At 38.8% G+C, this 23,234-nt stretch overlaps 1 protein-coding gene across 1 annotated transcript; it reads right to left on the bottom strand.

The window, feature by feature from the left end:
- Positions 1-1,753: 1,753 nt before the first annotated feature.
- pggt1b (protein geranylgeranyltransferase type I, beta subunit) lies at positions 1,754-22,386 on the bottom strand. The gene is made up of 9 exons (XM_066643124.1): positions 22,237-22,386; positions 21,496-21,614; positions 20,184-20,251; positions 16,122-16,273; positions 15,436-15,568; positions 11,068-11,113; positions 10,090-10,274; positions 6,290-6,398; positions 1,754-4,646 (listed from the first exon to the last, which is right to left on the bottom strand). The coding sequence occupies exons 1-9, from the start codon at positions 22,362-22,364 to the stop codon at positions 4,498-4,500; spliced, it is 1,089 nt and encodes a 362-aa protein (XP_066499221.1). The 5' UTR covers positions 22,365-22,386; the 3' UTR covers positions 1,754-4,497.
- Positions 22,387-23,234: the final 848 nt, after the last annotated feature.

The raw sequence follows: 23,234 nt of genomic DNA, 5'->3' as shown, positions 1-23,234 counted from the left end.
AGTTTTGTAAATAACTGTCAGCTTTTGGTGTAGTCTCAGTGAGAACTGGGCATTTATGCAGTCTAATCCATGTTTCTGTGAAGCATATAACATTAAAATCATGATCAGTAATTAAATCATTTACATAAGTGTAATAACTCAACAAACAACAGACATCAAACTTCTTGACAATTCCTGAATCCACAATTACATACACCACAAAATTGTTACGTATAAGTCTGCAATGGAAAACCCTCAAAATGGCACCATTTAATGTAAACATGAAAATGGAAATCAGACCATGATTTGCTTCTTTAACATGGTGTATTACTGAGTAATATTGGACATTTGAGCAGGAAGTAATATGAGAAGATTTAGCCATTGAGATTTGATTGGATGATGAAAAACTGACATTTAAAATAGTCGTATTATTGGTTAGCATAGATTTTCCATGACATGCTCATATACCATAAGGTGCCCATTTACAAAGTTTATACCAAAATTATTCAAATAATACTCCCATTATTAAATAATACGAACGGTCATAGGTTGGTTATCAGTTCACAGTGTAAAAAACAAGTGCATATTAAGCATTTATTTGAATAAATCGTTGTTCAGAGGCAAATAATGTAATTAGGTCAAGCATTTGGCCTACAATAAACGCTAAAAAAGGCAAACAAGCCAAGGGGAAATTTACGCATTACTGACACATCCCAGTAGAGAGAAAATTAGAATTACGCCATGGAGAAAGGCTAGTGAGTCATGTGATGCTATTCCTGTTCAGAGCCTAAGGTCAAGGCTGTTCAGTTCAATTTGAATTTGGTCTCATCTATAAAAATGCACAATACCATCGTTTACATACTGTCCAGCAGAGAGACAGCTTTACACATATACAGCACTGTGCCACTATCACAGACCACCCCTCATTGATTTAATTTACATTTAAAAGATGTTATTCATGTTTTTGATGGCAGAAAAACAGGGAAACAATCTAAATTTATCAGAAGATTAAGCAGAGATTTCATCTATTACTGCTTCCACTCTTTTTGGGAGACTGCAGAAGTCTGCCAGGATATTTTTAATTACACCTCAATCAATTAGTTTTACAAGCTAGTAGGAGTTCTTTGTCATTATATAAGCAATCACAGACACATTTAATGATGGTAAATTACAGGTTTTTGCAGTTAGCCCATTTGGGGATTTGTTTTTCTCCTGTCTCTCAAAGATGAACTCAATTACTGTTTATAAGATAATGGTCTACCAGGTCTTGCATATTTCTTAAGATTCCTTGCATGCACATTTAAGTAATAAATAATGTTTTCAGTTCAAATTAGGAAGTTAATTTTCTTTGATGTATTTTATGCAAGTGAATTACAGTTAATATAACAGACAATATGCCTAAAACTTCTCTCAGAAGTATTATAATCAAAAGAGTGCACCTAAACACTGCCACAATGTCATATTAATTAGTGGGAAATCGAGTTAGTGGCATGTCAGTAACAAAATATAAACAGCCAAGACGCACCCATTGGTGTCCACTGTTACCTGACCAAAAGCCATATGAATGCATATCATGTCTTAGTTACAAGCTCCACATTCATAAACAAAAACTTCCAAGGATGATTGAAGACAGCCGCATATTCTTGTACTTGGTGGCAATTCTGACTGAAAAAAAAATAATAATAATAAATAAACAAATAAATAAATAAAGGGTGGTCTCTGAAATTTGCACAGTAATTTATTTGTGAATTTTTTCTGTTTTTAAAGAGCTCATGACACATCATATTATAAATTAGAGGAGTAGTGCTTTAATATGCTGACACAGACATTCAATAAAATTTTGCTGTCTAAAACAGATATGAAATGAAAGTACACTTTTATTTGGCCTGTCTGGCCAAGTTTTAAACAAACAGAGTTAATGGTTAGATGTGTGATTTATTTACTCAGCTCAACAATAAATACATTTTTCTTATTATTTAGTAACCCACAAAACTCAATCTTGCTGATGGTTTCAGTGGTGATATATTCAGTGATGACAGTCAACTAAATTATTAAAACCAATCTCACAATATATTTATGCACACATTTGGGTATATGAATTTATATAATAGCAATATTCTTTTGATTAAAACTATTCAGAGTAAAACCCTGGCTCAGCAGAACCACAGGATGTAGTGAACTGGTATAAATTTTAATGTTAACTTTAAAATTAGCAGAGATTTTCTCATGAACATGACTGTAAGGTTATGAGGATCATGAGTGTGTGTGTGTGTGTGTGTGTTGCATGTGTTTTTTTATAACATGTTCGGAAGTGCAGTTTTATAGAAAATTAACCAACAAAAGTCTAGGACTTACTGTTCCCAACATTGACATATTCAAGAGAATACTGGCACCTGCAGTTTACTAGAGGATCAATCATGTTATCTCATTGGTTTAAAAACTTTATAGAAAATATAATTTACAAGATTTTAGTATTTAGTTGTTTTCAAAAAGTTTTACGTTTTGAAGGCTTAACTAAGCTGCCCATTAGACCATGTTTAAGTCCAGTTTAACACAGCGAACAGTAAGTGGTCTCTCAATGCAAAGTATTTCTTTACCAAAGATACATAGTGAATTTGTGTTATGCATGAATATTAATAATGTCAAAGCAAATTAAAACATTCAGTTATTTAAGTTCAGCTGCTGTGCCTTTTGACTTTGTTCCTGATTTATCAAGGCCAACTTCATTTGTAGGAAAATGATTGGCTGTGAAAAGTGCAGCAAAAGCCAGAACTGCATTTCCTCTGAATCAATACTGCTAGACACTACTATTGACTCAGAGCTGCCTGCTTATAAAGCAGCATCGCTAATTACAGCCTTAGCACAGAAACACAAATCAATGGTAAAAGTACTTAAATCCAGTAAGAATTAGAAATCAGAGTGATGGTAAATCTGAAAGATAACCCAAAGACAATGATTTAGATAGTTTGTTTGAATAAGGTCATTATTTGTTATTCCCATAAATTCCAAGTAAATATATCCAGTAACATTAACCTTAGTGAACTAAATCTGACTGAGCATGCCCAGTGGACTTCCCAGTGGAGCAGTGAGTAAAACTCATCTAACAGACCAAGATAAACCAGTTCATGTTTTTATCAAATAATACAGAAACCTCCAGTAAACATTCCATTAGCGATATGAGCTTCTTCTACTGTGGAAAAACAACACCATGGTTCTGAAAGGAGGGGTTGCTGCTGCAAAGCTGTTACAGAGAACAGGAAACTAACAGAAATCAAGAGAGATTTTGAATTAAAGAAGCTGCTGGTGACCTCTGAGTTTTATACAGTAGCCTATTTGTAGCTTTAACTTGTCACTTTTCAGCTGAAGACATCAGGTTTTTTTTTTAAATATGTTTCTACAAATGACATAAGCTAATAATATCGAATATGAATAAATCCATGAACAAAAGAAATGGAAATTCAACATTTCATTTTATTCCCGAATCGGTCTGCACTGCATCACTGGCACAGTTATAAATGTCCACTTATCTGACATGAGAGTATGCTGTTACTTAATTCATTAACACTCACTGGAACTGCAATTTACAGTATTAGCACTTCATAATAATAGTAATAGAAAGGTGAGTGCCATCAATAACATCCCTTATATCGATATCTGTATAGGCATAGAAAAAATAAATTCTTTTTTTTTTTCTTAACCATGATGAAGCAAACATTCAAGTGTCTTCTTGAGAAGAGACGTCAATTTGCAGCAACTCAGGCAAAGAGTATGCAAGAAAAGAAAAGGAAAAAAAAACAGAAGTTTGTTCTAAATTAGGGTGCAGTAACTTATCTGAGGCACATTCAATGAGGAAAAAAACAGTCCTGTGACAATGTGGTCTCTTCAGTAAAACAACTGCTAAAATAATTAACTTTTGCACTGTAAAAAATAACAATTAACAATCTCTTGTTATATGAAGTAAGAAAAACAAAGGAAGCCATAAGAATAATATTTTAAAGGAGACTTGCACTGGAAGTATATTCTAAACTACGCTATCACCATGATTAGATTGTTTCATGTGCTTAAAAAGAAAAGAAAAAAAGGAAAAACCCCTTTGCAAATAAAACACTGATCCAAGGCAAAATCACAATAAAGAAGCCAAAGTGTGATTAAGAGATAAAGTCATACGGTCTACTCAAGTGCTTCTTGGTTCTCAATATCTAACAAAAAACAAAAAAACAAAAAAACACACATCAGGGAGAAAGAAATATTGTTCATGTGAAACAGACCCAAACAAATGTTCAGCACAGGCCACATTTCAAGTTTAATAATTGATAACGCTGGACTGTATGACTTATTCATCGCCTCCGTCCTACCTGCCCCTTTCTGGGAGACAAACTATGGTCCGTTTGCTTTCTATTGCTAAGGTATATGAGGCTGGGCTTCTGAAGGGCAAGGCTGGACTTGCTGGGGGCTGCGCATGGCTTGTAGGCTGCGGTGGTCTTCAGAACAGTAGGGGGTCGCGTGGGGGGCACACTGTCATGTGCAGCTTTCTCTCCATGTCCGATGCAGCTGCTGGAGACATTCAAAGGCCCTCTCGCTGATGTTGAGGGCCGGGTGCACTTTCTGAAGGTTAGGTTCTCCTATCAGGCTCAGGCCACAGATGCCAAAGTATGTGTGCAGAGGGTCTGAGGCGCAGAAGGTCGGGGTGGGGGGAGAGGCAGAGAAAGTAGGTCAGCTGAACAGCACACATACGGTGACTGCTACAGATGCTCAAGCTACTGGCTGAGTAAAGAGGCACAAAACCCATGAACGAATTCAGACATCAAGCAGCATGTGTACGTTAGACACCTTGGACGTCTGGTTCCCATCAACACCATTATAAACTATTCTAATAATTTAAAACCTCGATGGAGCCGTTCACATCTGAACAGATCACGACACATCTGAAAGACTTTAAATCGGAATATAAATGTACATTTAATTATGCAGTTTGATTTATTATAAATAAAAATGTATTTAGGTTTATATAATGAACCCAAGCTTCCTGAGTCCTGGTACTCAACTCTAAAATCCTAGAAGAGACCTAGAATGTTTTGTTTGACTTTGTTCTTATGAAATCCTCTACATAGTAAAAGTACATGTGGCAACAGCAATGCTTCTATATTATAAGTTATCATAAATATAATCCAAGTAAAAAACTACAGACAATGTTTATTAATCCTAGAACTCTCAATAGCAGACACTGCTACACTTTTTAACTTCCTGAACATGGAAAAACATAGTATTGAATATCAATGTACAACATGACGCACATCACATGTAAATCACATCTAAAATTCAATGATACAATCTTTATACAACGTCACGCTGGTCTAATTTTTAAGCCAAAAATGTTTTGACCTTATTTGCACATTTTCAATCAACATATAATACATATAAGGCCTTTGCATGCTGCAGCCTAGAGCTGGACAATAATTCAATATCAATATATATTGCAATATAAAATGATACAATAACAACAATATCATTTTAAAACGCATTTTTCAATATATATTATTTACAGCATTTTTCACTGACTGGGGGTCATTACAGGGGGTTGTCGTCAGTTCAATGACCTCAATTTAAAGTTTAGTTTAAAGATATTTATATGGACAAAGCTAAGATGTTGTTGTATGATGGTGATGTTGTGTTGCTTTCAATTCTTGGCTAGTTTAGGTTTAGCATGGCTGTCTGTTTTGTGGTTGCAACTATGTCTACCCATCATGAGGAAAATCAGATATGACTGGTATAATACAGAGAGTGTCCTCTTTAAGAGCTCATGAATAATGCATGGAGACCCATTTAAAGTGCTCTGACACTCCCAAGAGAACCTTTGTAATAGGATTTTGCTGCACCCCATGCGGGCCAAATTGAGTTATAATGAAAAGGATGTGGGTTGGAATCAAACAAATACATCAAGTCCCATTAGTAAGCAACTTCATCAATGAACCAAGTACATCCTCCAAAGAGGGTCAGGTTCCTCTAAACAAAGCACTCTTAAAATCTGTACATAAACATTTCAAAAATAGAATTTCATAGCATTGCCATTCATTCATAATTGTACATTATGGCAATCTTTCCATCTAACAAAGCAGAGAAGCTGGACATCAACAGAAAAGTTCACATGGCCCAGTAACATGAAACTCTTCTTATCAGCTCTGCAAGTCCGGACAAACATCTCATCAATAAGACATTCAGGACTCATGTACTGAATTACACTGTGGTTTCAGCTAACAATGCCAAATGTGCACATACACACAGAGCACTTCAAAGAGAAGAGTAATCTTACCTGGATGGCTGTCCGGCCATTTGGCAAAGCCCCCCACCAAGCTGTCTTGGGTGGACAGGATGTAGTTCCGGTTCTTTTCAAAATTGGTGTACTGAAATACATCTAGAAGCTGAGAAATAGAAAAGCAGAACTTAGCACAGACTCTCTACATATTCTGAGAAATATTTTTCTTATTTTAATCCACTTATCTTTAGTAACTATTATGAAATATTTCCTGGAGGATATGGCCAAAATTAATCACAATATCACAATCACAATATATTTTTTAATTTCTATCAATACAATATAATTCTTATACCGATATGAACAGGAAAAAAACACCACAGAAAAACTGCCAAGAGCCAAAAGCAACATGACATCACCATGAAACAACATCCTCTTGGTTTTGTCAATATTAATATTTTTAAACTTTAAAACTGAGAGCAAAGATCTAATGGCAGCACCCGGTAATGAATTTCAGTCAGTGACAAATGCTGTAAATAATATATATTGAAACATGGAAAATGTGTTTAAAAATCATACCATTGTTATTGAAACATTTTATATTGCAATATATATTGATATTGAATTATTGTCCAGCTCTGACTCCAACTATTCAGAACAAACACGATCAAGCAATTCCTCAAATCAACGACGAGGCACCTCTTTTCATCAGTGACTCCTTTCCAAAGCTGTACCCCATGGTTCATCAGCAGTATGTGAGCTACACTATATAGCTAAACGGATAAACTTCACCCATTGTAGAGACATGATTGATTGCTGCACAAACAGCTTGCATGAAACGAAATGGGATGCTCTGGGGCAGCTTCCCACAAGCCTAAGGTCACCATGTTCAATGCAAAGTGTCAGCTAGAGGGTTACAAATGCCTCAGGCTTTGGGTTGTGGAGCAGTTATACGGTATTCTCTGGAGTGATAGAGCACCATTCAATACGTGGCTTTTACGATCAAAAATAAACATCCGACCAATGTGCCTCACCTCACTAACATTCTAATGGCTCAATGTCTTCAAATCCTCACAGAAACAGTTTCAATATTTAAGATTAAAGCCTTCCCAGAATGGTAGAAGCTGAACCTCCTGCAACAAAGGAGGGTTAAATTACATATTAATAACCTTTTGGCCACATGGTGCAGCTGGCATTTAAAAAAACAGTGGTAAAAGCACTGTAATGCACAGCTTTAAAAACATATTTGCACCTATTTCTTTAAATGTCAGTTCCACAATTTTGCAGAAGTGATACTTGGCTTTGGGGGAAGTTTGTGTTCCCTCTCTGTCTCTCTCTGGATTTCTAAGCTTAGGCTTAATTTTTCTGTGTGGTCTGTAACTTAACTGGCAAAATGCTAACGCTGCAGCTACACATAAAAGTCACCCAGGCCAAAGTACTACACTTCCTAACTAATACAAGTGAACAATGTCTGGTTAAATTACTACTTGTTTTAGTCGCAAAGGTCACTGTAGTCACTTCCGAATACATCCCAAACAGAACTGATCAGTCCTTTTATTACTCCCTAGTGAAATATGGGGAAATTTGGATTACTATATCTGACTCTGGACCACTGAGAAATTTAATAAGAATCAGCTTAAAATGTTATATTTAAGCTGGTAGCCTCATTAACTCTAGAATGTTGGGGAAGACAAGCAAAAATTATTTGCAGCAACTTGATTTCTTGGAATGCTTTATACTACTTTAAACAAACATAGACAGACTGCCCTAAGGCATTGGGCACACACCTGTTTTTTCAGTCAGTGCTAGTGCCTAATCATTAGTGTTCATGCTATTTTATACAATAATAACAGTACTTGATCTACTCAGAGGGTTGGCTTTGACCTTAGAATCACAGTGTTTAAATAATGCAGTTTTATGCTGCATCTTTTAGTCAAACCGAAAGTTAGCACTGTAGTGGAATTTTCTGAACTTTTCTGTAATTCTTCCGAAGTAGTTCAGAGGAAGTGTTGTTCTGAACAGCAGGAACAAACATCAGACCACTGACAAGCTTCAGTCAACAAACTAAAATGTGTTTTCTGGAGCAGCAGTTGGAAATGAGATGCAAATTACTGCAGCACATGTTTAAAAAAAAAACTATCATCTGCACTTTCCTCATAGACTGTGGCATGCAATAACAGCCATAACACATAGTGAAAGGTCCCTGCTAAAGGCAAACACACAACCTAGGCCATGCACTGTGCTGATGTGTTTGCTTACACAGCTAGTGTAACATGCATGCTATGAAACACTAACACAGCACTGTGAGGAAGTAAGTCCTGAAGCCCACACAATATAGCCAAAGAAGCTGCAGGCAGCTGAAGCTATCTTAATATATGGAGGAAAGAGATAACAGTGGCTTTGTGACTTATAAGACAGGAAAACAACTTCCATTCTGCAAAAGCATGCAGCCATGTGGAAATACAGTGACAGAAATTATGCACTTTTCCCCTTTACCCACATTTCATCCATGGCCAAAGGGATGTTTGGTGTACACGCAAGCTTCGAGACTAAATTATGTTCCACAGCTATGAACAATGATATCTGAAGGCCTATATTTTTCCCCTCACACTTTTGTTCGTTTTCCAGTGTCAGAAACCACCATAAAAAATCTGTTGGAGGCTGCTTCTCAAGATTTGAAACACAAATGATTTAGGCATGAAGTTTGCCTCAACTCTTGAGGAGTAAACGTACATGAAGTTTTAGCCAAATTTGTCTTCATTGGGGGGAAAAAAAGCAACATTAGGACACTACACATATCTTGACTGAATTTAGGGTTGAATACACCAGTTTAATTATTAAAGCCACTATTTTTTCACGTTTAAACACATTTTCACAATGCACATGTATGTTAAAATGACTGACTATTAAATTCAAACAGCCCATTTTTTCAGGCTGCAATGCCATTAATTTGGTTCTCCCTGAAAGTATTGTTTACACTGATTTGGAAATATCATTCTGCACATAACAACAGCTATATCAGAGGAGCTGGGGACAACCAAAGCAAACTACCAAAAGGAACAGGAATATGGACAGTCCTATTGAAGCAAGCTGTATCATAGAAACACATTTTGATAACGTAATAATAACAGAGTACATGCACTGATTGTTGCTCTTAATACATATTATTGCTGGGAACTCAGGGGTTTTTATTTATGTAATAACAACAACAATAACAATAATAATAAATATATATAGTGGTTTTCACAAATATAAGGTCGCTTTACAATATTCAAGAAAGAGGAAAAACAATGCACATAATTCACAGGGTGTGAAATTATTCTGAAAATAGGTTTTTATCTGAGCTTTGACAAAGGAGAGAGACTTAGAAGAGTGAACAGATGAGGGTCGAGTTCCAGATTGTGGGGACAGCACTAAAAGGCCTGACACCCATAGCGGAGAGCTAGAATCTAGGAACAATTAAAGGAACAGGATCTGAGGACCTCAGCTTGCGTGATGGGGCACGGAGGAGTAGTAAGTCGGAGAGATAGGCAGGTGTGAGGGCTTTAAAGGTTAACAGCAGGACACATTCAGAGACTGGAAGCCAATGTAAATTTGGAAGCATTTGGGTGATATGGGCAGGCTTCTTGTGTGTACCAAGACTCCTTTTTCCCTTTTGATTTCTTTTTATGTGAACTCTGTATTATGACAATGAATGTTAATCTCAATGAATTACTGTCAATGAATATGGTGCAATAACCAAAATTATTAATTGAAAAGAAAAGATTAATTGAGGCTTATTCATTTTCACTCTCTGACAGCCCAGCAACAATGTTAAAAAGGGATTTTGTTGGAAGAAAAAATAGTTTCTGTTGTACCTCCAGTGTTGCGCCCACCCAGAATGAGTAACATGTATCCACAGGCTTGTTGGGGCGCCCGTGGAAGCCGTTCTGCTGTCTGAGGATGCACCACCTGCGTATTCTGTTCAACTCTCTCTCGCTGAACATCTCCTCTAATTTGCCCATCAGACACATCGTGGCTATGGCACAGAAAGTGGAACCACCTGAGGAAAGAAAGGGGCAATAATAATAATTCCGTGCCACGATTATACTATTTACCACTTTTAGTTGCTAGATGCAATCCATCATCACTGCTATTCCACTCTACAGAATGTAATATTTAAATATGTCAACTGCACACTTCACAGGGTGGTTGAATTTGAGTTTAACAGGGATGTGATGTGTAAATCTTGTATGTGGTACAAGGGTTCCTGTATTTATTATAATGTGTGGGTATTCACTGCGATTTTATTTACACAACCAAAAATCAATGTTAACGGCAATGCTTGGAGCTAATCAAAATTGATCATAAATCAAGCAGCAATTAACCTGAAAAAACACTAATAAATTATATTCAGACCTCTGTAATTGTCAAACACTAAAATAACAAAATGCTCCCTGCAGCATCACATTCATTTACTGGGAAGTTCCACAAAATAATAGTGTTTGACCTGTCTTGCATCAGTGAATTACTGTTTGAGTTACAGATATGGGCAGATCAAAGCAGCAGTCAGCAATATCCTGTGATCTTTTGTTGAGGCATATAGTGTTCATGGTAACGATAGAAACTGAGCTAAGCTGTAAGTATTCAAGAGAAATGAATGAGCAGTGAAACGTGTCTGGAGACAGAGCGTTTCAGTAACCAGAGAACACAACTCTTCCTCACAGAATTGTTCAAAAGACAAACCAGATGGCAGGGGAATAATGAAGAAACTGATAAGAGTGTGTGGTGTGTGTGTGTGTGTGTGTGCGTGTGTGTACCAACATCGCACATCTTCCGCAATCATGTGTACTCACCATGAGATTCCAAGCCTGCTCCCTGACCAATCCCATTGTCATAAGACTGGGGAGGGAAAGAATTCAAATAATTAGATCACTTCTCTCTTAAAGAGACTGAACAATCATTAAATACAATGTTATAAAATGTTATTGCCAGAGTACAGAGTACAGTTGTAAAAGCACCTTTTCTAGAAACGTTGGGATTTGTGTAAGATGCAATAAAAATTATATAATATGAAAATATATAATATTATATAAATATGATTTTCACATTCCCTTGAACTATTATTAAACTATTGAAAATACAATCTAGTGTACGTATAACATGACCTTTCAGTTCTTAACACTGCAACAATCATATATTTATTTTGTGTGCGCATTAACATGAATATTACACACTCCTAACCCATTGCCTTCAAAATATATTGTAAATGTAAGGTAGTGATTTTCAGCAGTGATGATGCTGATTAAATTATCTTTGCTAAAATGAGTGTGCTAACTACTACTGATGTAGGTTTTTGCCATTACATGAAGCCCTGCCTCTCTCACACACACAGCCACCCCAGTGAATGGGGTGCATCTGGGGTTTAGACGCCTTGCTCAAGGTCACTTTAGTCATTAATGCTGAGGAGGAGACAGTGCTGTGTTTTCACTCCCACTGCCCAAAATTTGGCCTCTTGCCAATTCCCAGGTTGCTCTTTCTTTAACCACTTTTGGTAGGCCCTAACCACTACATATGAGGAAAACCCAGAAAGACCTACAGCTTTGGAGATGCTCTAATCAAAACATTATACTTAATCCCAGGTTAGCCGCTAAATTCTAGCCATTGTCAAATTCACTCAAATCTATGGAAGCAAATCTGTCTCATCAGACTTAGAAATATTACCACCTTTGAATGTGTAGCACTAAAATCTTTCACATGCTATGTTCACAGGGCCACTACAAAAAAAATCTCCACAGTAAAATGTCTTCATCTTCAGGATGTCAATAGTCTGTTATATTGTGTCTTCGCTGAGCCTTTGAAAATAAAGGGATAATATCCGCGGAAGGAAGCTAAACGTGTAGTTTTTCCACGGTATGGAAGCTGTGTTCGTATTTCGCCATCTAGCGGCGACAAAATGCAACTACTGCAACATTTAAGGTGAAAGAGAAGAAAATCCTAATGAATCGATTGCTTATCCTTTGTGTCCCGGAGGTGTATCTGAATTTTTTAACTCATTTTTTGGTTTCTGAATTTCGTCTATCGAATTTGAGCAACTTCGAAATGTATTGTTTGAATTTGTTTTGAGCTTGAATTTTTTTTATCTGAGTTTATTAACCTTGAATAATAACACTGAAAACGTGTTCTTGAAAATTCATGAGTTCTATTCAAGAGCAATTATATTCAGATGCATAATTTCAGTGCTACAAATTCAAAGGTGGTAATATAATAAGTCTGATGAGGCAGATTTGCTTCCATACAAATCCTTATACTTGCAGATTTTTATCCTGCTTCCAAAACACCAACTAGTTATTCACCTGACTTTCACCTGCTTTTAATCTTGTGATTTCTCTGCGTACACCTACAGTGGTCAATGGGTTTGTCTGGTGGCAGAACACTGGATGAAAAGCACTACAGCAGAGTTTCCAACTCTGAAAACATGGGCTTGTGTGGGCTCAGAAAATTAAAATTCAAAACATGTGCTTGTATTAAAAACAATGAAGAAAACATCACAACATCAAACAAAGCCTTGAAATCATTTACAGGCTATAGTAAACAAATGCTGATAACCATCCCTTTCCTTTCTCACCCCCTTAAAGGGTTTAGTAGTCAAGCTCCAAAAATTGAATCCATAAGAAGATTACTGGCCTGAAGGGCCCTCCTGCCTGCAGCGCAGCATCCATTTATAGCAATTTGGGAATAACCAGCAGCTCAGGGCCAACACTAGCCCCCATGCAAAACTGTAGTAACCAGCATCTCTTTTAAAACACCCTAATACTCACTGTAATCATCAAAAACAGGGATGCTGCTGGCCTGAGTGCGGATTATATAATCTGTGAGATTAGATTTGGAACAAACAAACTGGATTTTCTATGAGCCACATAAAGAGATAGAAACAAGTCTGTCTGCTCTTCTAAACTTGCCCCCTTTCCCTGTTTGGCCTAGTCCCCTATGGGTTAGGCAGTTCAAAGGAAGGACAAAGGTAACAGACTTGCTGTTGTGTTGACATGCTTAGCATTTCGGATCATGTTTCAGTAGTTTTGTTTGCAGGTAAGGCTGTCTAAGAATCAGATGCAGAAGAATGGTCATGACAACTTCTCAGTAAAAATAAATACAAAGGAAAAACTATACATACATATATACCTACACACAGTGATGTGAAAAAGTTAGGACACCCCATGAATACCTTTGTCTTTTTGAACATTTTTAAAAATATGGACATATGAGCTTCACGTGAACAGTATTGAGAGATGGAGCTTATATAACTACACAAACAAAACTGAAGAAATTACTTATAAACCCAAGCTGTAATATTTATTTAATTAAAATGTCTATATTTAGAATCAGTTGCACCACATCAGCTGCAAATGATTAGACCATCATTAAAGAGGACATTGGAGGAGGCTCTTATTTAAACCTGAGACAGTAGTCTGATTTGCCTTTGGCTGCTGAAGTGAGTGGTATCACTATGCCGAGATCTAAAGAGATCTCTGAGGCCTTCAGAAAGGTTATAGATGTATATGAGTCTGGGAATGGAGGTAAAAAGATCTCAAACCAATTGTAAATTATTTTTCTGAACAGAATGGCTGATTTCTAATTGGAAAACATTTAAACCACCAACATGGTCAGGGTAGGCCATCCTCACAAGTTCAGTCCAAGAGCAGAGTGCAAGATGCATAAAGAAGTCTCCAACAATCCTAAAATATCATCACGGGACCTACAAGTGGCTCTTGCCACAGTTGATGTCAAAGTACATGCATCTAACATCAGGAAACGACTTTGGTGCTGCGTTGCTGGAGCAGGTCCTGGCAAGCTCTCCATCATAGAATCTACTATGAGTTCTTCACTGTATGAGAGGGTGCTTGAGGAAAATGTGAGACTATCTTTCCAAAAACTGAAGCTGAAGTGGACCCTGCAACATGACCATGAGCCAAAACATTCCAGTAAATTCACAAGGAATGGCTCAAAAGTAAGAAATGGAGAGTTCTGGAATGGCCAAATCAGAGCCCAGATCTTAATCCTACTGAGATGCTGTGGGGTGATCTGTGCATTCAAGAAACCCCTCAAATATCACACAGCTGAAAGAATTCTGCATTGAGGAGTGAGAAAAATCACCTCCCAGTTGACATCGGAGACTGGTAGATGGTTACAGGAAACGTCTAATTGAAGTTATTTCAGCCGAAAGGGGAAAAACAGCTATTAGGGCATAGGGTGTCCTAACTTTTTCAAGAAATGTACAGTTTTGTTCATTACATTTTATGTTTAAAAATAATTTCTTCAATTTTATTTATTTAGTTATAATCTCTCAGCATTCTTCAAATGAAGCTCAAATGTTTAAATATGTTCAAAAAGAAAAAGGTTATCATGGAGTGTTCTAACATTTATTTCAGAAATGAAAGCGAAAACGACATATCTGAATACCCCATCAAGTAATGGGTGAGGGGGCATATCTTTTATCTGGAATATGGCCGCCACCTTGGTGTTAAAACATATGAACAACGAATTGTCTCAGGAATCAATCACCACAATCACACTTGCATTATCTCTTGTGGTTCAAAAGTAATCAACAAAGAAATTTAAAAAAAATGCTGTTGTTCGTTACAGGCTTAACCACACCTTAAATGCTCAGCACTACCATGCTACGGGAAACAATGTTCCCATCCATTCTGACTGATATATTTTTTAAATATGGAGCATTTACTGACCCAGAGCCATTTACACACCATTTCATTGTCATTTTAGCTAATTATTATTATCATTACTATGAGAAAATTACACATATTGTATTATGAGACATTCATAATGTTATGGTTGACTGGTGTATACACACACACACACACACACACACACACACACACACACACACACACACAAAGCAAGTGTTATGTCAGCTTGATTAGACAGATGTTCAAGCATAATAGACTATTTTTAGGTGGCGGGCCCATGTGAAATGCTTTCTTTAAATAAACATTATTGCCTTTTTATTAATGAACACTCAGAAATTCCATCTCATACTAATTTCAGAAAAGAGATACTGGAAATGTGCATTCACCAGATGCAATGTCAGAACCTAAGATTAAACTACGAGTACAACGCTAAAGAGGAACAAAAACCTTTAAAAGCATGTCTGGTTTTTGAGAGGTCTGAACTTGTTAAAAATGAAAACAAAAGTGTTTCAGACTCACCATGCTACTCCTTATGTAATCAATGGCCTTCTTGCAGTCTATCCCTGACCAGTCGTCCAGAATGTAGCTGATACAGGCGGCACAGTACACAAACCTCATGTCATTCTCACTTCCCTCGGGCACAGCATAGAAACTGCACAGCAGATAAAACAGACACCACTAACTCAGTAGATATCAACAACACTCTGACGCAGGCTTTGATTCATGGCTCTATTTTAAAACAGTCTGCAATATTGCAGGATATTAGGTCAGTCAGTCAATAAATAGAAATAATATTGCAACTGAACGGGTAGCATATCAAAGACACAGAAGTTGGCTTTGTGGTAACTGCGGTAAAACTGTAGGTCAGACAGAACATGGGGTGACGTGACATCACCCGTTACAAGTGTTGTAGTCATCGCCTTAGAAAACGCCAAGTAGCTTGAAAGGGATTCTTTGTGCTTGTGTTCAGTGGATACAAATACAGTCAGGCACTGAGGGTACAGAGGTTTTCTATAACTCTCAATCAGGGACTCAATCTGGACTTATAGAAGACTCCTCCTTTTTCATGTGTAAGCACAAATAACCACAACTTTTCCCATCAAGTAATAAATGAGATATAATATTCTATTCAAATTACACGTATTTGACAGTGACAGTGGCTGTAACAGGTCTATGCATACAGAAAACCACAAGGAATTACATACCTGCCGTCTTCCAGTTGCAGGGCCTTTAGGCCTGCCAGGCAAGCCTCTTTATTGACCCGACTCAGGTCATCTCCCAGAATAATGAGACACGCTAGACCAGTGTATGTCATGGCCACATGGCCACTGTCATAGGGGTGAGGAAATCCAGGGCCCTGTGGAAAGCACAAAGATATGCATACACAAATACTAAATAAATAAATAAATAAATCTGAAATCCTGTTCTGTTTTTATCTTTTGTTAGTAAATAATGCAACCACAGTGCTTTGGCCTGGTCATAATTTGTATACGAAGAGAACACTATTAGCTGTGAAAACGTATATCGAAACTGTAGTTAATAAACAAGACAGTTGGACTAATAGCTCATATAACTATTTGACATCTAAGCCATGCGTTTCATCCCTCTTCATTTAGCCTCACAGTGTTTTATGTTTGTGCTGTTTTTTTCCTTGGTCTCTCTTAGAAAAAACACACACGCACACACACATCCTTGACAGTAAATCTAAGGAAAACAAGGAGGACTGTGTTCCTAAACGATTTATATGTTGTGCTCCGTAAGGCAACCCCTTGTCCAGGAGATATTGTGCTCCAAAAAATATTAAACAATTTGTCAATAAAGTTCCTGAATTACTGAAAGTAATAAATGCATTTCAGTTGTAAGTTTGTCCACTGTTGTCCATAAACAAATTTGTTATTTTAAATAGGAAAATGTATATTTAAGGTGGGCGGCGGCGTTGGTGCAGCAGGTAGTGTCGCAGTCACACAGCTGCAGGGACCTAGAGGTTGTGGGTTCGAGTCCTGCTCCGGGTGACTGTCTGTGAGGAGTTGGTGTGTTCTCCCCATGTCCGTGTGGGTTTCCTCCGGGTGACTGTCTGTGAGGAGTTTGGTGTGTTCTCCCCGTGTCCGCGTGGGTTTCCTCCGGGTGACTGTCTGTGGGGAGTGTGGTGTGTTCTCCCCGTGTCCGCGTGGGTTTCCTCCGGGTGACTGTCTGTGAGGAGTTTGGTGTGTTCTCCCCGTGTCCGCGTGGGTTTCCTCCGGGTGACTGTGTGAGGAGTGTGGTGTGTTCTCCCCGTGTCCGCATGGGTTTCCTCCGGGTGACTGTCTGTGGGGAGTGTGGGTTTCCTCCGGGTGACTGTCTGTGAGAAGTTTGGTGTGTTCTCCCCGTGTCCGCGTGGGTTTCCTCCGGGTGACTGTCTGTGAGGAGTTTGGTGTGTTGTCCCCGTGTCCGCGTGGGTTTCCTCCGGGTGACTGTCTGTGAGGAGTTTGGTGTGTTGTCCCCGTGTCCGCGTGGGTTTCCTCCGGGTGACTGTCTGTGAGGAGTTTGGTGTGTTCTCCCCGTGTCCGCGTGGGTTTCCTCCGGGTGACTGTCTGTGAGGAGTTTGGTGTGTTGTCCCCGTGTCCGCGTGGGTTTCCTCCGGGTGACTGTCTGTGAGGAGTTTGGTGTGTTGTCCCCGTGTCCGCGTGGGTTTCCTCCCGGTGACTGTCTGTGAGGAGTTTGGTGTTTTCCCCCCGTGTCCGCGTGGGTTTCCTCCGGGTGACTGTCTGTGAGGAGTTTGGTGTTTTCCCCCCGTGTCCGCGTGGGTTTCCTCCGGGTGACTGTCTGTGAGGAGTTTGGTGTGTTCTCCCCGTGTCCGCGAGGGTTTCCTCCGGGTGACTGTCTGTGAGGAGTTTGGTGTGTTCTCCCCGTGTCCGCGTGGGTTTCCTCCCGGTGACTGTCTGTGAGGAGTTTGGTGTTTTCCCCCCGTGTCCGCGTGGGTTTCCTCCGGGTGACTGTCTGTGAGGAGTTTGGTGTGTTCTCCCCGTGTCCGCGTGGGTTTCCTCCGGGTGACTGTCTGTGAGGAGTTTGGTGTGTTTTCCCCGTGTCCGCGTGGGTTTCCTCCGGGTGACTGTCTGTGAGGAGTTTGGTGTGTTCTCCCCGTGTCCGCGTGGGTTTCCTCCGGGTGACTGTCTGTGAGGAGTTTGGTGTGTTCTCCCCGTGTCCGCGTGGGTTTCCTCCGGGTGACTGTCTGTGAGGAGTTTGGTGTGTTCTCCCCGTGTCCGCGTGGGTTTCCTCCGGGTGACTGTCTGTGAGGAGTTTGGTGTGTTCTCCCCGTGTCCGCGTGGGTTTCCTCCGGGTGACTGTCTGTGAGGAGTTTGGTGTGTTCTCCCCGTGTCCGCGTGGGTTTCCTCCGGGTGACTGTCTGTGGGGAGTTTGGTGTGTTCTCCCCGTGTCCGCGTGGGTTTCCTCCGGGTGACTGTCTGTGGGGAGTGTGGTGTGTTCTCCCCGTGTCCGCGTGGGTTTCCTCCAGGTGACTGTCTGTGGGGAGTGTGGTGTGTTCTCCCCGTGTCCGCGTGGGTTTCCTCCGGGTGACTGTCTGTGGGGAGTGTGGTGTGTTCTCCCCGTGGGTTTCCTCCGGGTGACTGTCTGTGAGGAGTTTGGTGTGTTCTCTCTGTGTCCGCGTGGGTTTCCTCCGGGTGACTGTCTGTGAGGAGTTTGGTGTGTTCTCCCCGTGTCCGCGTGGGTTTCCTCCAGGTGACTGTCTGTGAAGAGTTTGGTGTGTTCTCTCTGTGTCCGCATGGGTTTCCTCCAGGTGCTCCGGTTTCCTCCCACAGTCCAAAAACACAGTAGGTGATAGGTGGAGTGTGTGTGTGTGTGTATTGCCCTGTGAAGGACTGGTGCCCCCTCCAGGGTGTGTTCCTGGGTGGGAACCGGACCCACCGTGACCCTGAACTGGATAAGCGCTTACAGACAATGAAATAATTAATTAATTAACTAACTATTTATGGTTCAAATAAGGTTAAAACATTTAATTAAACATTTGATGCCTGCAACACTTAACTACACTTAATAATCAGCTGAGGACTTAAGACACTAACTGCTTAAAAGCAGAGAATTTTCAGCCATTATTATTAGACTTCATCTGCGCACTTATGCAGATTGTACTATCATATTTTGCACTTCATAATACACCATGGGTTTTCAGTCGGAGACAGCTCTGGATCACAAGCAGGCCAATCCAGCACTCTCTACACAGCTTTGCGCTTTTAACATGTGTAAAATGTCACTTGGCAGTGGCATGCTAAAAAAAGCAATGACGTCCCTGAAAAAGACATGAGGGCAACATATGCTGCTCCCAGATGTGTACATATGTTACAGCATTAATAAAGCTTGCACAGATGTGCAGCCTTCTGATAAGACATCCCCATACCACAGACACCCCCTTTGAACTTCATGATGATAACAATTTGCATGACCCTTTATTTCTTGGGCCTGGAGAACATGAGTTCCACTGTGCATCAGTCAATTTCAAAGAAGCTCAAGCCCAAACAAGTCTGCAGGGTTTCTGGGCATTGTTGACATTTGCTTTCTATTGTGCACAGTACAGTTTTAAAATGAATTTGTGAAAGTAGAAACAGACATTGTTTACAGAAAACAGTTTTTCTAGTAATCCTTGAGGTGATAGTCATCACAGGAGCATGTTTTTGAGGGAGTGCTGTTCGGGATATTGAAGGTAACCAGCATTCGGTTGTGGTTTCTTTTTGCTCTTCATGCACAGTTAAATCTCCAGAATCTTCAGTGATGATATTATGCATCACAAAGCATGACATAACCAGAATAATTACAATTCTTCAAAAAGATTCACCAAAGATTATTCATGGATGAATATGGTGCCAAATTGGCAATCTTCAACCAATCCAGGCTCACACAGGCCTTACCCAAATTCTTCTTATAAAACAGAGCATGACAGCGCAACAAGTTTAAGCGGTCTTAACACAGACCTAGTTTTACATTGCACCCTCATTCTGTAGCAGCTATCAATTTCAGATTTACATTTACATAATACAGTGAAGGTGATCATATAAAACATTGGAACTTTAGTATATTTACGTAAATCATTTCTTTATTGTACAGTAAACAATAAAATATAACAATGTGTTAATATAGCAGAGGAATATCTTTAATATGCTTTAAGCACTAAAAAATTAAGCCAGAAGAGAAATGTTGATCTCCAGGGTAATAGCTTTTTCAAACAGATTAAGAACTATGAAAATATTGCATACTGGAACTTGTGGCTATGTACCAACCTTTGAGGTGTTGTATGGAACTCCAATGTGTGATGATCCTCGGAACCCACATCGGCCAAGGTTAGACCCTGATAACATCGAGAGCAAAACACAAATATATTTCATGATGAACGTCAATATTTAGATTTAAAAAAAAATAACAACAACACTGCCATCTAGTGGTATTCACGTTTGTCTAATGTTGCTCCTTCAGCGTAACCTACACAGTTTAAAACCTGGTGCCTCATTTGAAAAATGTCCATATGCAGAGATTTAATCTTAAAAGGCTCATAAGTGAAAATACATTTTTAAATCAGCACTGTTCAATCAGCAGCTTATGTATAAAATCGGAGTAGATATATTGAAGTAATTATGAATCAGATAAATTAATGGCAGAAATCAGTGTTTTATAACCATTTCAGAGGGCAGCTCATAAACATTTTTGATTTGTTCAGCTCTGTAACAATCACAGTATGCAAATTAAAGAGTCCATGTCCTTGCCCTTGTCCCCTGTCTCCTCTTGCAGCATCCATACTAGGGGACAGAGGCCATTTACACATTTTCTCCCTGCATTCCACTACACCAGATTGGTCTCCTTGACATGTGAGTGTTTCTCTGTCATTGCAGAAATGAAACAAGAAACGCAGCAGAGCCAGACAACTGTCTATAGTGCCCCTTGCAATGGCCACTTCCACTTGAGGGCATTTTTCAAAGTTCAACCTGAGGTAGAGTCAGCTGAAGCTAGGGGGTGTTGTTACACTTTAACAACAAATTTAGGGTGAAATCCAAGTACATTTTGTAGAAAGATGCCCACCTCTCAGTACATATTAACTTCTTTACTATATTTCATTTTGTCAGTGTCCAATGAAAAACAAATATCTCCAAAACAGTAACTTTACAGGAGAAGGAAAAAGAAACGTGCATTTCTATTGATCCATTCATCAGGAACTTTTCACACAATTTGGAGGATAGCTGTGGTGTTGAAATAATAAACTGTAAAGAATTCACAAAAATAAATATGCATGATTTATAGTCAGTGGTCTGTTCTGGGTATCACACACATTATTACAGAAATATATAATTATCAGACCATTCATAATTTTAATTATATTTTATAAAAGCTTGAGCTTGAGTAACTTCAGAACTGTACAGTGTCAGTAAAAAAGACAGTAAAACAAAGCCAATATAGCAATACCTCACCACTACTATCATTTTTATCTCTGTATTTTAATTGTCTTCTTTCATCTTGTAATTATTGTTGTTCATATAGTTGCAAAACACCTTGAATTACAAGTGAGTTTGGAATAGACCTACACAGAGAAACAAGACTTACTGTCCTCCGTGGGAAGAACCTGTAAAGAGTAAATCCACTCAATCAAACCGGGCTTGTCCACTACATCCAAGGCATCAAGAACATCGAGCCCAGACAAGGCGAAAAAGACTATAGTCAACCTAGATACACACAGAGAAGACACAGTAAACAGACTTCTACTGACTTTCCACAATACACAGCAATAACAAGAAAAAAAGTAATGCACAACCAACACAAAACCCGGGGGTTTCCACAAGCAGTAGTTTTTTTTCACTTGGCAAAAATAATATATAAATACTGCTGAGCACTGTTCTATAGGAATGTGCCTTAGCTCTTTTCCTGTTGGACAGGCTCGACTTTGGGCTCGAGTTAGACCTTGGGTTAGCTTTGTAGAATGTCAATAAGTGGTAAACACAAAAGACTGAATGCTTTATACAGAGAAAACAATAAGGTTATTATGTTGGAAAAAGCTTGTAATGCTTTTTTCTCACAGTTAATGATCGTTTCCTCTCAGCGAGTAACGGACGTTTGTATTGAGACTCAGCTACAGACTAAGGCACTAATAAATGTATGCAGAGATATATTTCAGTGTTCTCCTAGATGAAAGATGAACTTATAATGTCTGTGAAAACCTTTATTCTCTAAAATCTGTATGAATGAAAGGGATATGCTGTTAGCTCGACAGCTACTGTTGACTACTAGCATTGCCACAAAACATAGCTACATTTCCAGGCAAACAGGAGCTTTAATTCCGCTAAATACCTGCTGGTTTCATAAGAGGAATATCTCTCCGGTAACACTTGGAGGCACCTCTGGAAAAACCGCACATGCCTGTCTTTTAAAAAATAAATCTGATCAAAATCATCCGCTGGATTCTCCTCCTCCGCCATCTTTAACGCCGCCGACTCTCCTTCTCCAGAGACCAGAAAATACCCGACAAAGTTAAAGTCCTCTTGTACATTATACAATGCGGCTTGCATACATGTATACATACACCCTTAAAAACATTATATATATCCTTCGTTTAAATCAGGTGTTAACATAACCGTGTTGTTTTTTTATACGCGAAAAAATATAGAATGTAAATAGAATTTTTCTCTTGCTTGATCTAGGATCAATAAAATCATCTGCAGTGTCTCAGTCTCTAACAGACAGATAAAGCAGAGTTGTGAGATTAGAGTTGGAGATAGAGGCGGAGAATAATTATTCATTCATATCTACCACCACTGAATGGATTGTAAATGCAATTGAGCGTAAGGCGTTTTTTCTTCTTCTTTGTAAATAACTTCTAAATAAGCCATTTTGATTAACAGAGATTACTTCTGAGGGGTTTAATAAATGATGGGAAGGAGGGCATTAATAATGTTCTAATTGTGGCCTTGCCAAAATACTGCAGATATTAAAATAAGGGAATACATTTTAGGGGAACAGTTTATTAAACTGATTTTTTTTTTGTTGGTGCTAGTTCTATATAAAACCCATTTCATTAGAATCTGTCGATTTCTCACAATTCTGTCATCCAAACTCCTGTTTACGCCCATTTACAGTTCTCTGAAATGCATTTAATTACTTTCCCATTTTGTAAACTTGCACCAGATTTTTTGACATAAACAACCTTGTGAGACATGTGAACAACCTTTTTTTTGTTTTTGGAAAAACACAAATATTTGGTATCAGATCATTTTTCCCTAATAAAAAAATGGGTAAATATTTTTTTTTTCTTAAGTGTGGTGATTTCATACCTCTAAAAATGAGACTTA

Source organism: Hoplias malabaricus, chromosome 14 (genome assembly GCF_029633855.1).
Source record: "Hoplias malabaricus isolate fHopMal1 chromosome 14, fHopMal1.hap1, whole genome shotgun sequence".
Taxonomy (NCBI): domain Eukaryota; kingdom Metazoa; phylum Chordata; class Actinopteri; order Characiformes; family Erythrinidae; genus Hoplias; species Hoplias malabaricus.
This window is presented reverse-complemented; position numbering and strand designations above follow the sequence as displayed.

Bases quoted from the DNA above. Each gene is read 5' to 3' on its own strand.
- pggt1b (XM_066643124.1), bottom strand. From the start codon at position 22,364: ATGGCGGAGGAGGAGAATCCAGCGGATGATTTTGATCAGATTTATTTT. The intron at 16,274-20,183 runs GTTGGTACATAG...TGCTTTCCACAG, and splicing joins TTCCATACAACACCTCAAAG to GGCCCTGGATTTCCTCACCC. The intron at 10,275-11,067 runs GTGAGTACACAT...TTCTTTCCTCAG, and splicing joins AGCAGGCTTGGAATCTCATG to GTGGTTCCACTTTCTGTGCC.